At 38.8% G+C, this 16882-nt stretch overlaps 1 protein-coding gene across 2 annotated transcripts in view; it reads left to right on the forward strand.

The window, feature by feature from the left end:
• Positions 1-16882, forward strand: part of TRPM3 (transient receptor potential cation channel subfamily M member 3) — a gene marked incomplete at both ends in the record, with an annotated part of 429209 nt that overhangs the window by 387163 nt on the left and 25164 nt on the right. For both annotated transcript variants that reach the window (XM_082335729.1, XM_082335730.1), the window contains 4 exons: positions 583-750; positions 8219-8359; positions 13360-13488; positions 15599-15850. In XM_082335729.1, coding sequence (XP_082191855.1) covers positions 583-750; positions 8219-8359; positions 13360-13488; positions 15599-15850 — 690 coding nt within the window. The remainder of the gene's footprint in view (positions 1-582; positions 751-8218; positions 8360-13359; positions 13489-15598; positions 15851-16882) is intronic.

Consider the following 16882-nt stretch of genomic DNA (forward strand, 5'->3'; position numbering starts at 1 on the left):
GAAGCAAAATCTAAGGGGACTGCATAGCTAAGCACATCAGCATTTGCTTTTGCTGGCATTGCCTTATCTCCTCAGATCCACACATGCTTACGCCTTGACTACCTGTGTGCATTAAGTATGGACACAGAGAGCTTGAGACCTATTAACCCTCTTTGTAGAAATTAAAACTGCTTGTGTGTCATTTACACAGGTATTGTTTATTATGTAAAATGCAGAAATTTGCAGGTCGAAGGTATGAACACACTCGTGGTCCCACCTGCCGTTGACCTTATGTAAGATTTTGTAGATATATTCTGGTATGTAACAATATGCATCTAATGAGCAAGCAGATTAAATATTCAAGAGAAGCAATTAGCCACAGCACTCACAGCAATGCTGATAGAAGTTACGTGCTTTGTTTTACTATGGAGCTCTGAAAGAGTTATCCCAAATAACAAATACACTATTGTCATAGAAACTCACATGCACACGTATCTCTTTTCCTAAATGTCCTGTGGCAGTTGTTCCATTTGATACTAAGTAACCATCATGATTGTAATCTGTTTACTGTGATGATTATTGTTATCATTATTATTGCTTTAGGTAATTCTAGGAATTCTACTTCCTCCTTCAATCCTCAGCTTGGAGTTCAAGAACAAAGATGATATGCCTTACATGTCCCAGGCCAACGAGATCCATCTTCAAGAGAAGGAACCAGAGGAACCAGAGAAGCCAGTGAAAGAAAAAGAGGAGGAGGACATGGAACTCACCGTAAGTGCCGACAATAAATCACCAGCCTTAGTGCTGTCAATTTGTTATTCCCACCTCTGTGGGTGTTGCAGGCTGTCCGATGGCTAAATTTAGCAGATGATAGGATACCACTCTTAACACTCCCCTCTCCTCGGTGGGACTCAAACCAGACAAGTTGGCATCATTGTGTCTCGATGTTGCAGCAGTGCATGGTGATGCTGAAGCATCATGTTGTGATGTAATATCCTTGTATTTTGATTCAATTTGATGCCACATTGTCTGAAATAAACTAATGAGATTTCAGAATTTAAATCACTCAGCCATGATAGATGAGTAGGCCTCTCTGGTAGAAAAGAAGCTTGCTAAGTCTTCCGTTGGGTGGAAATGCCCAAAGATTCATAGAAGCTAGGCATTATTTTTTTTTCTTTTGGTTAACTTCATTAGAGGCCAAGTAAGTGTGCAAACAGGCAAGAAAAATGATGAAACCATTTTTCAAAATTCTGTGTGAATTTGTGGTCATTGCCTCTCGCACATACACGCATGCACTTTCTAATCCACTGAAGACATTAGCAAGCAGCTAGACAGCTCAGCCCTTATTAAGAGCTTCTGCAGCTCAGCAGAATTGTGTAAGGAAGGACTTGTCTGTATTAATAACATAGCCTTAGAGGAATAATTTGCACCACAAAGAGAATCAAAATAGCTAATGCTCTGAAAACTACACAAGTCACTTCCTTCTTGTTTGCAGATTTGTTTGACACTTTTTAATTTGGGCAATTATCATATAAGCTATCAGACCTGCCTTAGCTTAGTTTGGTTTGTTTTGGTTTGGGTGATGTCTTTGAAAGGCTTAAAACGCAACCCCAGTTGGTCAAGGTCAGGATAGAGGCATAGAAGTAAAAGGGATTTTTACAAACAAACAAACAAAACAAAAAACAAAAAACAAAAACAAAACAAAACAAAAAAAAAAAAAACAAAAAAAAAACCAAAAACCGAGACTGTTTCCCACAGGCAAACAGCAGGAGCTGCCCACAGGACCCCGTCTGCAGGCAGGCAGAAGGACCTGCCTACAGGACCCAATATGCAGGCAAGCCGAAGGAGCAGCCCACAAGACCCACCTACAGGACCCGTCTGCAGGCAAGAACCTGGCCATTGGGAAGGACCAGTAGCCAGAAAAGCAGCAATGGGCTATTCTTCGCTCATTAGCTATTAATTGTAATTTACTATCCCTGGCTTCTGATCCACTTATGAAGTGCCTATTCAAATCAAATAAGCACTTTGCAAGCTGCCTTTTTCTTGGCAATGGGAAGAAATCTGGGGAGGAATTCATTTCCATCTCTCTGCAGTTGTCCCAGCTCCTGGTTTCTTGTCTACAATACTGTGTTTCCTTCTTACCTTCTGACTCCTGCTACAAGGAAGTGATGTGTGAACTGGATCTGCTTTTCCAGATGAGTCTTAGATGTCTTCCCTTCTCCCTTCCATGTGCTGACAGTCCTATTGCTCTTTGCTGTCATTGACTCTGCCCTTAACTCCTTCAAATTTGATGCATCATTCTAGTGAAGTTTCAGACACTTACAGCCTTTTCTGTAAAATAAGAACTGTTCCTGTGGAGTCCAGCAAGTTTAGAAACAGTATCTTTGGTACACTACTGCTGGCTTAACATTTCTGTGTATAATCTATACTGTGCTTTTGGACTTCTAGCACAGCTTCATCACTCAGGTGCCCTTCACTGATGAGGAGAGATGATTTGCTAGCAAAGAGACCTTTGCATATATTTCTGTGGTTAGATGCCATAGCCAGTTATATTTTGTCACCTTCAGGCATCGTGTCAGGGAGAGTGTTCCTACCTGACATGGTGTAAATATAAGAAAATATTTTAGATTGAAGTTTTGCATTGTTCCAGACTTAGTCAAATAGTCTGCCATAAGTTAGGTTGGGTCTCTTCTCCACTGATGAGAGGATGCCTGCAAGATTGTTTGGGAAGTGCCTTTGTGAAGTTTTCCTTTAGCCACACTTTTATTAAGGACACTTTATTAATAGTTCATTAAGATTAATAATTGATTGTGATGTGATATCACAAATGTTTAATCAATTGCTGAACTCTGGCTCAATAGATCAGTCACTCACCCTGAATACAATAGCTTGCGACTATTGTATTCAGAATGACCTGCATATTTTTCTCCACATTTTTTCCTTTCAGGACACAAAAATACTTCTTTTTTTTTGTGATTACTGCAGCTTTCTTTTATTGGCACATGATTGTTTAAAATATTTTCAAAATTTTTCTGTGGCTTGGGTCAAGCTTTGGTTAAGCTTTATTCAGCTTAAAGCTTAAACAAACAAAACTGATGAACTAAAAATTATTTTAGTCACCTCAAAAGTCCATTTCTGGCAAATAATTTATCATCCAAACAATCTCCCTAACTCTGTTTCTAATCAGTCCCAATGAATACTTCTGAAGTATCTGTATTCCTATAATATTATGCCCATATGCATTTTTATAAAAGTACTGCTAAGATAAAGAGATCACATCTAGTCAAGGTCTGTTCATTGATTTCTTATGAAGTCTTGTGTGTCCTGCACTGCTGAGTCCAGGTGACTAATGATAGGCCAAAAGAGCCAGTTTCTTCCTCTGGACTGCACTTGTGCAGCGTGGATGAGGTACAGGGCCACAGTGATTTTTGCACTATTTTACACCTCATTTGCACAGAATAATGTGATCACACAGACTACAGCAACAGTGAAGTAGGTCTCCACATGGGTGCATCTGCATGCGAGTATGTATTTGTTTTATGCTTCTCTCAAAGGATCTGGTGGGTAGCTGAACATTTGGATATACTATAAAGATGCAGTGTTTATTCACTGTAAACTACTTGTTACTCACACCTGCTTTTAACTTTATAACAGATACATGAGAGTGCTGGGCACACATTTCTTTAACACCTAGGTGCTAGGCAACAGACTTTCCTTATAGCAGCTACTCACAAAAACATGCCTGAATACTGCTCTCATCACCGCTCCCTCAGTACCAAGAAATTTACCACAATTTATGCATGGAACTGCCAGTCATTAATCCTGAATATTAGACACAGAGGAGTATAAGGGCACTAAAGTCTAAAGGCCAGGGACATTTTGTATTTGTACAATGTCCTCACCAGGGCCTTAATCCATTGCTGATTCTTCCATCAGTCAGAAACCCCAGCAGTCTACCCTGCTCCCAAAATAACACTGATTGTGGAAGCCATAACTAGGAGCACCCTTATCCCTATTCAGTGCCTTATTGTTTGGGTATTAGAGTTCCCTAGTAAATGGTCTTATTTCAGAACACAGAATAACTCATCTAAGTTCTGTAGAAGATGTTTCAGTTGTTGTTTTGCTCATTTTGCTCTGATTTTCCACATCAAATAGGAAGTCTGGACTTCCATGGGCATCACTAAGAGTCTGAGTTAGCACTTTTCAGCAGCAGCAAAGCAAGTTGAGTTGGCCTCTGGACTCACATTATCTCATCTGTAGTATGTATGCTTAGCCTTTTCTCCATGGCAAGAACTAACCAAATATTATATCACTAAAAATACAGTTCTTAAAATAGGAAAGGTTGAAGACTAGTGTCCTTGTGCCCCTGGCTCATGTCACCCACCCTGTTGGGGGACAGTGCTCGCAGCATCTCACATGCCAGCAGCAAGGCACCCCTTCAGCTCGTTTGGAAAACGGCAGTGGGAGACACTGCCGGCGGTCACGAGCAGAAGTGCTAGCCCTCTCCATAAGGAGGGATTTCCCTCTATTTCTCCAAGGGTTTTGGAAACTACCACCACACAACTGCCCTGGCACTATCTATGTCCTTTGCCATGCTCAGCAGCCAGGATGGCTGAGCTCCAGGTAGCTTAGCCCTGCTCTCCTGTATGCACCTTAAAGAACCACTGAGCACATGCAAAAGCCAATTTTACACACCTGTAACTCAAAGGCATTAAACCTTTTTTCCTACCGGTATTTCAAGCGAGAGAACAGTAACCCTAGAACAACTACCATGGTGGCAGCATTTCCATACATAGCGTAGGATACAATGGGGTGTGCAGAGAGAGGTATAGTATATCTACCCAGCTATGTACTGTTTCCACACCCGTTCTGTGTGAATATGGGGTAAGTCTATAGCTAGCATGTAGATTTCACTAAGGATAAAATTTGAAGAGCCTATGATCATTCTAGAAGGACTGAAATTCCTGTTATTTAATTATAAACCAGATAAATATATTATAGGATCATGAACATATATCAATGCAAAAATGCACAACCCAAAACCATCCTAGTTCCCTATCAGTGAACGGTCCTCAATTAAATAAAAGAAAATCTGGGGGGGGGGGAAAAAAAAACCACAAAACCCAGAATCCTGATCAGAAAAATCTCCATGTAAAAACTATGCACACATCAATCCCCTCAGGCTAAAATGATGCAGTTGTACTGTACTTTACAATGTAGTTGAGCTGCTGTCAGGCTTACCTTGCATGACTCATGGTGAATCATGGACAAAATTGTGTATTAGAGAAAGAGATGCCGCCCACACAGAGCGGTGTCTTGAGTTATTCCCACCCTATTTCTTCCCCCTCCAAGTGAAAACACATTTGTTCACATTCGGCATTGCAGCTATTCTGTTAACACAGTCACTTAGGTTATTTCTGTATGTTTCTAATGGGGAGGTTTTTCAATTTGTTAATACAGTGATATAATTAAGAGTCAGGGACATCAGGTCAAATCTAATCCCCAGCCATCTCAGAGTAATTCCCCATCTGTAGCACGGGGGAGGGGAGAGGTTAGTATTATACGGTACAATTATTTCAAACATAATTATAACAAGATAAAATTACAGCATCATTATCAACAAGAAAGCAATAGCAAACAGGAAATCAGCATCCATGAGCTAAAGCATAAATCCAGGTACTGAAAGAGCATTATCCTAAAAACATCCACAACTCACTGATTCCAGTGAGAGCTAAGGGTGTCTCAGAATTAGTAAATTTATAAAATTGTGAAGGATTTAAAGTCTGTAAAATAATCGCTTTCACTAAAGCACGGCACTGCCCATTTGTTAGAACTGCCAGCATTCATTTTCACTCTGCTGCAAAATTCTTGAGCACCAGAGGACAGCAGAGACAAAGTCTTGGGAGAAGCTACAGAAAACTCTGTAGCACCAGATGGCAGCTTTCCCTAAAACAGCATCAGGAGGTAGAAAGAAGCAAAGAAATAAGTACCTTCTTGGTCTATAATTTTCCCAAAGCATTCATATCATATTCCACTTTCTTTCTGAAATAAACAATTCCTGATATGGATCAGGGAATCACTCTGGTTTTGTAGACTTTGAGTCTATGATACCTGGAGTTCTATGAAGGTTGTGTAATCCCTGCTACTATAGTTATATACAGTAAATCTCATGTTCTTGCAGACTATCTGCTTATTGAATAAGAACCCTTCTCCTCTGCTTAACAGCCACTTTATCTCTTCCCTTTTTTATGAAACCCTTGATGGATTTTTAAGGGGTTTTATGTGCTCTGTGAGAATCAACAGGATTTAATTTTTTAATATGCATTGGTTTATCTACATTTATGGCAATGAACTTACAAATCTGCAGGCATAAAAACGTAAAGGAAAAAGGTAACTTCATCAAAGCAGGCTACAGTTTTAAGAGGATCTCAGCAGGTTAGTTTCAGCACAGTATACTTGTGTCTTGAATCTTTGTTCTATTTTATTAAAAATGTGCAGGGCGACATTTATGCATAGCCAAAATCAAGAATATAAGGGATCAAGTGGAAAGTAATAACATCAGAGGAAAAAACTAACTGCATAAATGAAACAAAAGAGAAATAAATATTAGGCAGGAGACATCTAGGACCATACACAGTCCTAATAATGTTACAAATATCTACACTGACTGAAAGAAAAAAAAATGTGGTCATCAGTTTGTCATTACAAATTACTATTTTACAGGACCAAAGACCTATATGAATAGCTCCACATGAGGCCTTGAAAAAGGAAGAAAAGGAAAGATTGTGATTCTTACTTTTAAATATGCAAGAAGTGCATCTCCTGTTCCTTCAGGGCACTAGAACCAGATCAAATGGCTAACCTGAAGCTGATTAGTTAAGTATGTGCTGAACATCCTGTTGAATCAGAGAGCACAGAGATAGATAAAAGAAGGACCTCTTAATTGAAAGATAATATGTCTGGCATCTAATTGTTCTCTTTAGGCGCTTCGTTTTCCATGTTTTTAAGTTGCAGATGAGAACAATGTTATCTTCAGGGATGGTGAAAGTTTGCTTCAGTTAACATAAAAGTACGAAAGTGCTTTGATCTACTTGTAGAAAAACATTATAGAAGCATTTAAATGAAAGCATCATCATGCAATCCCTGCATACTTAGATAGGACAGTTTTATCTCAGTTCTTGCCATTGCTTGCATGTGCAGGAGTGCTACAATCTATAGGTGCTGCCACAAACTAAATAGTAAGAAATTGCTCAGGGCAGAATGACCTAAAAGCCACTCTTGGTCTACTATTCACAAAAGAATTGTTTCACCAAGAACATTTAATAGATCACGCTGCACTCTAAATACAAAGGAACATCTTCTTTTAAGCATTAACTTCACCAAGTATATAGTTTAGTCACTTCCTCCACCACTCTGCAGCAGAAGTTAAGAGAAAACAAAACATTATCATCTTTTGCCTGTTAGGTTTGTACTTATCGCTGAAGACTTCTTAAGCATGTGTTTCTGGAGCTCAGTGTAGCTCTTCAGTGAGTCTGAATTGCAATGGTAACGGTGAGATCAAGCCTAACAGAGGCAGTGCATGAGCAGTCTCGAACTTCATAATGGAAGAATCTACAATCATGTAGAAGGATCTTTCAATCCAAGGCCTTAATGCTGCAGTGAACTCTACTGGTCAGTCCTCTACATCCATGTGAAGTTCACTGTGGGATCATCGCCTGTGACAGATCCAGTGATCAACATAAAAAGAGTCACTGGCTTCATTGTTTCCAGTCCAGCAACTGCTAACTCATCTTTCCCCCTGTTGTTCTCTCTCAGTCTCAGCCTTATGAACTTCTCTTTGTTTAAAAAACAAAACTTATCTGTTTTCTGTGTGCCTCTGTTTATTGTATAAAAGTACACCACAAAAAGCAGTTGTCAGGTAAAAATTTTGCTGTCCATATAGCAGAAAGGAGAAATGTTCTCCACATCTAATTTTTTGTTCACCAGCCAAGGATTTCACACTGGTGCTGACAGTTGCTGCCAAAGCATTGCTTTTTCGATTTACAAAGTATTAAACAGCAGCTTCCCTGCAAAAAAGATAATCTGAGAACAAAGCATTTCACACCTAGCTATGGTCACCTGGTTTTGTCTAAAGACCAAGAAATCAGAAAAGTTTTGAATATTTTCCTTTTTAAATTTAAAAAAAAAGCTTAATTTGTCTTTCACAAAGAAAGAAACACAAAAATGTCCTTTCTTTTAGGCAATGCTGGGACGAGGGAATGGAGAGTCCTCAAGAAAGAAAGAGGAAGAGGAAGTTCAGAGCAGGCACAGGCTGATCCCTGTTGGAAGAAAGATTTATGAGTTCTACAATGCTCCCATCGTTAAATTTTGGTTTTACACAGTAAGAAATCTTTCCTGTTATATTACTACTCTTTCAACAAATATTGAAATTGGATTAAGGTCATCTTGTGTGTTTCTTTGAAAGTCTGCATCTGCATGCATTGGAGGGCTTACCTGTAAATAGTTTAATAAAAATCTTTTGTGGAGGTCAGCTAGCGCTTGCAAACCTATCTAAGACTTTTAAAGACTACCATTTCATTCAGGAAGCTAATGGTTAAAATTTGAATGACTGTGTATGCTTTTCTTCAAATACAACAGTAAGTGGCAGTTTGCTGCAGTCAGTGCTCCCAAGGAATTCCCTATAGGAGAATCCTCAATAGGAGAGCTCCCGATAGTAGGCCCAATGGGAGGCTGTGCTGAATCAGGATATCGAATTATAAAATAATTGATGAAAAAAGAAGCAGATAGAGCACACCTTTTCTTGGAACATTTTTTCTTTGTTCTGTTTTGACTAGTCTGCAGAGTGTGTCTCACAGAAAGTGTTTGTGCAAGTACCCACAACATAACAAAGACATGAGTAGCAGCTACTGTACATTTTTCAGAGCAAAATTATGTCAAAACAGTATAATCTCCTTGTGTTATAAAGAAACAGACATTGTAGGTGGACCAGAAAGAAATTATGTCATATATTTTGTCATATATTTTGACTAAAGTAAGACAGTATCAAAAACTTTACAGAGTTTTCTCACAGATAAATTAATAACTGCTATATTAAATTTACTATGTGAATACAAAGCTTTTCGGGAATTAGTCCTCAAGAGTAGATATTAATTATTCACTATCAAGCTGGAAGCAGGGATTGTACAGGATTCCATTAGGGTCTCTCCTACATCAGGTGCTGCTATCTATCTGATATTTTCATTTAAAACCTGAATGATGGAGTAGAGATTAGTTATTAAATTTGCAAATTGCACTACAATGTAGAAGGATGAGATCAAAAAGTAAAATGAACACAAAAAGTAATCCTTTCAGTCTCCTTGACTGGAATATTCTATCCCAGTTCAGCTTCTGCATCACGTGACAAGTATGGACTGGTTTGAAGGACACAAAAAAGAACTAGAAAAATGTTTCAAGAGGTCTGTAAAACATGACTTAAGGGGAAAGATTTAAGGAAATGAGGTTGTTTTCTCTGGAAAAAAGAAGTCTGCAGAAGGATGTAGTAGTCTTCAAATATGTGTAAGTAGCTGCAGAGAGGAACAAAATGGAATAATCTCCAAATCCTTGCCGAATATGACAAGAAGTAATGGTTTAAATTGCAGCAAGGCAGTTCTAGGTAAGATGTTAGGAAACAGTTTCTAACTGCTCTGAGAAGTACTGTCATAAACTGTGTAAGGAGACAGTAGATTTTCCATTATTAGTGATTTCTAAGTCTATCTTATCAAAACACATGTCCACTATGGTACACTGTAATTAATCCTGCCTCAGCACCATGGAATTGGCCAGATGATTTCAGGTGGTCCTTCCCAGTTATATTTTCTATCATTCTGCTGAATGCACAGCAAATCGCAAAGAATGCATCCTTCTGTAGATGGCTTCTTATAAGAAAAATTGCCTTGCTGAGATCCAGGCAATACATCTACAGAAAACAGGAACAGCTCACATCAACAGAGACTAAACTGTGGTGGGCAGCTTATGCTAGCAAATAGCTCCAGTTTGGCAACTTGGAGTAACTACTTGCTGAACTGTGTGGCCATTGAATATTAATCAGGCCGATGAGTCTACAAACTGCTCATCAGCAGCCTAGTCTCATTATCAATTGCAATATGTATTATGCATAACCAGAAAAGTCTTTACACTGTATACAGAAAGAAGCATCCTGGCTGTCCCTGTTAGTTCAATTCTGAAATGGGAGAAAAAGATCAATATTGCATTTCCATTTAAACCTGTTCCTACGGTTTTATGTCCTGAGGCAGGTCTCAATCAAAGTCACTTATTAAAGCTGGATCTTGGCTACAGTGAACTTGAAGAGCAAATTAAGGTTGATTCTGGCTGCAGTGCTTGACCAGTTGGGTATACTGAGAAACTCCTGGAGACAAAAAGCAAAACAACTTTGAGATGAGGATTAAAATTGCACAGGCTATCACACTTTTTACAAGCACACAGGCAGAAATACTAATCGTAGATTTCAAAAGAAATCCTCCAAATTTTACATTCCACAGTACAAAATGCAAGGAAAGTGACTATACTTATGGCTATTGTATGCCATTTAAAATAATATGATTATTCTATACCTACCTACCTGCTATTACTCTACAGCTATAACCACCTTCATTCTTAAAATACACAAGAGTGGGTTAAATGGGGGGATGTTTGAGTAAGTAACATTTTGGCTCAACAGATGAGCGAAAATAAACAGCTTTTTCTCTAACCAAAAAAACTTTAGCCTTTCTCTCTGGACATGCAGCAGGTTCAAAACTCAGCTACTGTGTTCTGTGGCTGTTACATTGAAAACCAAAACTCAAAGGTTTCATCTCACAGATCGCTTGAGGAGAAGAGGATGGCTTTCCCCTTTTAACAACTAGCTTTGGGTTGAGATGCTAGCACAATGTAAGAGGCCACATTTCTACCTCTTCTGAGGAGGAATAGCCGCAGAGGGAATTGAACCCTGAGTGAGAGTCATCTTCTAAACATCAAAACAGCTTTGCCCTAAGTTTCGCATTTTGCGACCACTTCACTTTATGATCATTTAATTATTGCAATCAGTGAGAATAGGAGACAGTGGTCTCCCTCTTGAAGCACTCTCCTGCTGGTACAATTTCCAGGTTTGTCCCTTACCATAATGAGTATTCAAGTATTTTCTATAGAATGGAGCAGCATCCGTAGGAGGACAGGGAGCAACCCACCTAGAAACCTCCTAGCAGGCATTCCTCTCCTTAGTTTCTTCAGGTACTGCCCTCAAGGGTGAAAATGGCAGCCACTAGCTCTTTGTCAAGCCATGTGAAAACAACAAAAAGAGGGTTCAGTTACTTGTGTAGTAGCACTTTCAAAGAATCTTGAGTACCAGTGTGGGCAGCTGTACTGAGATTTGACCACAGTGTGGCATCAGGACATCCTCCTGGAAGGCAGGAGCAAGTCTGGAGAGGAAGAAGGAGGGTGTCACTCACTATCTGAAGGGCTTGTTTCTTGGGTTAAAGTGGTGCAGTTTCATCATCATTTTATTCTTAAATCAAGATGATTTTTTTTTCTTTTCTTTTTTTTTTTTTTTTGGCCAAGCAAAAAGAAAAAGCAAAAGCCCCTAGTTCCACCAAGAGTCTTGTGGTTTCTGTCACCTTTGTAACCTTAATGTCCCTATTCTTTTTCCACACTAACTGCAAATGCTTGCCTAAGGCTGCTGGGTCAGACCAAATTAATAAGATTTGCTGATAATTAATAATCAATACGATCTAAGAGGAGGGGTGTTAGGTGACAGTATCACCTGGCTTTTTGCACTATAGTAGAAGGTGTTATTTCAGCTAGGGAGGTGTGCGTCCAGTTCTGCCTGCCCAGACAGAGTTTCTGCTAACTCAGCTGACACCCTAGATGCTGACCTAAGTCAATATTGCTTTCCGTTACCTTTAAGACTGTTAAGGGAAGACCAATCTCTAGACCTGAGCATTGCAATCCATCATCACACACAAACTGAAAGACAAATGAGATAATTTCCTCCTTGTTTTATGTAGACAAGAAGCAGTGGTTCAGCTGGCTCTCTTCTCTGTACTGATCGTTATGGCCAACATAAAGAATTCTCTCGAGTGTCCTTCAAACCAGCAACTGGAAGAAAAGCCAGAACCCCATGGCTTTTACACAGAGCAGAAGTGATGTTCCTAACAAATACAACAGGACTATAAATCCTGTTCTGTGAGGTGCTGAACAGTGAAATAATCCTACCCAAAAGTCTCAAGCCCCTCTGTGGTTGTTTCATGTTAAGTCTGACACCAAGTACACAATAGTTGTGAGTAACATGCAGTTGAGAAAGAAAAACTATTGAAATACAGATGTATGGAATAAGCTTTCTGCCACAATGACTAAAATGTTCATGCACAGAACTGAATCATCTTTTCTCTGATTTAAATTCGCCTTGAGATGCATTTTCTTGTAGATCTGCTGTTTGAAAGGCAAAGTAGACAGGCAGTTGGATTCTGGTCACCACAGACCCCAGCCACAGCCATTCACCCTTGCTACAGCCCATGCTCCAGCGTAACACTCAAGTTTCTCTGAGTTTTATGAACTTGATGATGCAATTTGCCTGTCTTGGTTTTTTTTGACTGACCATTTCTTTACATTCATGTAGAAAGAAAGGAAAAATAAACTAAAAACAATCCACACTTTCCACTGTATCAAAAATTAGGCCAGAAGGTAGATATATTAGAGAAGGAAAAGCAAACCAGTTATACATAAATACTTTCCAAAAATACAAGGCAAATGAATGCATGGCTATGCCTGGCTACTTGCTGTAGCAATGTGAGTAGGAGTAGCAGTGTTTTGGGAAGGAATCACGGTATAGTTTAGGTCAAATGCACTGGGTAGGAAGATTTCTAGCAACACCTAGGACCTTCTGGGCTCCAGGCAAGGATTGTGCAAAAAGGATTTGGAATACCAGAGTCAGCCTAGGCTAGGTGAACAAGGAGAAAAAGCATAAAGGAGGGGTGTTAGAGGAGTAAAAGATGTCAGAAGCAGATGAGGGAGAAATCTTCACATAGGTAACTTAGTTTAGTAGTCACCATAGGGGTATCAGAGTTCGCACTGCTGTGGGATGATCCAGGGGGACTGCATTAATACAATTTTGTTGGGGAAGCAGATGCAGCTGGAGGAGAGGACGTTTGTGCATGTATTTTGCATATTCCACACTGTACGTGATTCAATGTGAGGTTTTTCAGACAACCCAGAACATTGTCTGATTGTTCTTTTGTCTGTTTAACTCTGGTTACAGTGGAATTAGGAATATCAAATCATACCCAAGAAACAGGCTCAGTTGTATATATATATATATAGACTATTGATATTAATTTTATTTCTTTACAGCTGGCATATATAGGCTACTTGATGTTGTTCAACTACATAGTGTTAGTGAAGATGGATCGCTGGCCATCTACACAGGAATGGATTGTCATCTCATACATTTTCACTCTGGGAATAGAGAAGATGAGAGAGGTAAAATCACCCCAACCAGGAAAGACAGAATAAAAAAGAAATAAGTGTGGGTTTTTTTCATTTTAATATCTGTTTTTATTATTTTTCTCAGGATAATTTTTGATGAACAGGCTTATTATAAAATTGCACTTTTTTTGCAGAAAAGCAGATGGATTTTTAAAAACACAGCACTAAAAAAAATTTATCTTCCTCCATTTTAAAATCAAGAATATCTCTCTTTCTCCCACAGAATTTGTCTGTTCAGATTTCTGTGTGATGCACGTTTAATAGCATTCACAAGTATGGGGTGGTCTTCTGACATATCTTAAAGCTCAGCTATATTCCTTGAAATGTGGCCCAGAAACTGAAGTATGAGGAAAAGGAGATATGCTATAACAGAATGGACACAGAGACATGATGACAGCTTGACAACCAAAAAGCCCACATTCAAATCCCCATCCCACCCCAAATAGAGTTCATTTAAAATTTACAGCTGTTCTGTCTGTCCAAGTATCTCATGCAAAGGCTTTAAATAAAACCAGCCATAATTGGGGGAAAATTTAGATCCACATTGAGTATTGCAGCACATTTGTAATAGGATTTCCCCCTTTTAATCTTGAAAATTTTTGCTAATTATGTCAAGCAATAGCATGCATCTCCCCAAAGATGCTAAAGCAGACACGTAGAGCAGAGACGGAGCATTTAAGCTGTCACTCAATCTATAGGCAATGTGAAGTTGTTCTGCCATCCCCTGCCCCTCATGCTGTCTCCCACTTGCAGCTACTGTTGTGCCCTTTTCACTTAGCCAAATGCGCATTTATTCCACAATGACACCAGAGGCCAAATTCAGTCCTGATGTGAGTGGGTGCGAGTCCCATTGACCTCAGCTGAAACAGCACATTTGTGCCCCTGGGCTGAATTTGTTACCATCTACATTTGTATTTTCTGTGGCGATTGCTTTTGAGGACTAGACTAAAAATGGTCTTGCAACAGCCACTTAGACTTCAAAGACAGATTTCAAACACTGTACAGTAAACTCTACATTGTAAATAAAAAGAATAGAGGAAAAGACACTACTTGTGTGGCCTATAATGAGTGTACTTCACTAACCAAAAGAAAAAGGAAAACAGTGGCAGTAGCCACACGAGGACTGTGCAACGGTGATGGAGACAAAGCACCACTGGCTCAGTAGGTGCTGCTGGCAGGAATCATGTGTGCCATTTTTGTCTAATCATTCACCCCAAATTGTATTTTCCACAAGTTTATCAAGAACGTTTGTCAGAATGGATTTCTGAGCAGATGTTAGAGACTGTTCACAGAAGATGAGCCTAAAATTCATTCTGAAAATGAATTATAAGAAAATTATAAGAATGGCATTCATCTTTTTAAGGAACTGTATGAGTCTGCTCAAATGTTCTCAGGCTAAATATAGAAAATTAAAACAAACAGCTTGTTAACTCACTAAAAGCTAGGAATTATTCATAGAAATCACTTGAGGAATAGTTTCAACAGTAATTCAGGAAAACAATCAAGTCTCCCAAATGATCTTGCAAATAGAATGACGATAAACTCATAAGGTAAGATTAATTATTTTTGTGAATTATATTCTCAGCTGTGGAACGTAATTTCCAAAACCAGGTCCAAGTAGTAGCTAGTATCTCTCTGGATTAAACACTAAATCCAGATCTTTATTATTGTTATTAATTATTTCTTGACACTTTGATACAAATTTTAGAATAATTTTCTTTAAATCTACAGCTTCTTCAAATGTGAATTTTCTGATGAAATATCTTTCTATCTTTCTCCCTCTGTTCCAAGACTCTAAGTAGGGTCAATAAATTTGAAAAACAGCAAGATATACGTATATTTCTTCTGATTTCATGGGAATTTCAGAGCGAGTGAGGTTTTCGTCTTTTTTCTTTTAAGTAACTTGCACATAGATACAAGCTAAGAATGGCTGAAATGGAAGATTTCTCAAAAAAATTAGAGAGTACATGAGATATTTATATAATAGGAGCCTATCATCGCTTTGCTTTTGGCCTGTGTGGCATATATCTGTTTACTATAGGTTTCTTCAAGCTTAAATTAAGACATCTCAGCTCTTTTCCTCTCCATGTCCTCTGTCCTTCAGATATTAATGTCAGAGCCTGGAAAACTGTTACAGAAAGTAAAAGTTTGGCTCCAGGAGTACTGGAACGTTACTGATCTCATAGCTATCCTCCTGTTCTCCGTTGGGATGGTGCTCCGTCTGCAAGATCTGCCACTCCGGAGTGATGGCCGTGTGATATACTGTGTTAACATCATTTACTGGTATATACGGTTATTAGACATCTTCGGAGTAAACAAGTATTTGGGACCATATGTTATGATGATTGGGAAAATGGTAAGAGAAGTTGGTGTATTTCTTCTGTGTTTTACCAGCATGTTGTTGACTCAACATCTTTGGCCAGTAACATCACTGCAGATTTATCTTGGGTTGCTTTACACAGTAGCATTTTCATGTAAGCTAGAAATCAGTGCCTTATTGAATCAAAACCTCAGCATAGACCTCCAGAACTGAGGATTAGACTCTCCCTGTTCTGTTAGATGATGTATTGCTTGTCTTTCTCTAAGATCTCTCTTCAACAGCAAAGCCATCCATCCTACACCTCTGTGCCTCATTTGCAGAAAATACAAAGGATGCTAATTCTCAACTAGTTGTAAAGGAGGGTGGTTTGTTAAGGTTAAAAAAAAAGTGTTTGGTACCTTGAGACTCTCAAAGAAAGTGTGTTGTAATAGGCATGGTATGTTCAAAACTATAATGGTTCTGATTAAGACTGTGACCTTTCTATAGTTTGCTCCATATCCATATGTTCTTCTGTCTTTCCTGTTCAGGTGTGTCCTTGTGAGATGAGAAATCCATTTGCATAACTACAGCCTCTATCCCTGGCCACATCACATGTGCACAACATGGCAGGAGTATGAATAGTTTATGTAATAGTAAATGCACACAGGAGGAACCAAGAGATATTTGCTGCCAGATGTACACCTTTTGACTTTTTGGCTTTTTCTTTTTATGTTTCAGTAGAAATGTTGCATTAAAGCAGCATTTTACTCATACGACTCATAGAAAATGGCTGAGTTTACAAATGCACATGCACGTGTCCCTGATTTGAGTACCTGCACATGTAGCTAATACATATGCTCATGTTTTATATGCAGTTATCCAGCCTTTGTTGTGTAAATCATGGCTATTTCATGCATTCTGGGATTTAAGATTTATATTTAAAAAAATAGAATAAAAAACCCTTGCAGCTGGCATTCAGTAAAAAAAGTAAACTGAACATTAACTTTTCTAAATACAAATATTACTGCTGTCTGATTGCTATGTGGACAATAATCAACAAGTCCAAACAGGCTGTCTGTTGTGTTTGCC

The sequence above is a fragment of the Platalea leucorodia genome (assembly GCF_965183815.1).
Source record: "Platalea leucorodia genome assembly, chromosome: Z".
Taxonomy (NCBI): Eukaryota; Metazoa; Chordata; class Aves; order Pelecaniformes; family Threskiornithidae; genus Platalea; species Platalea leucorodia.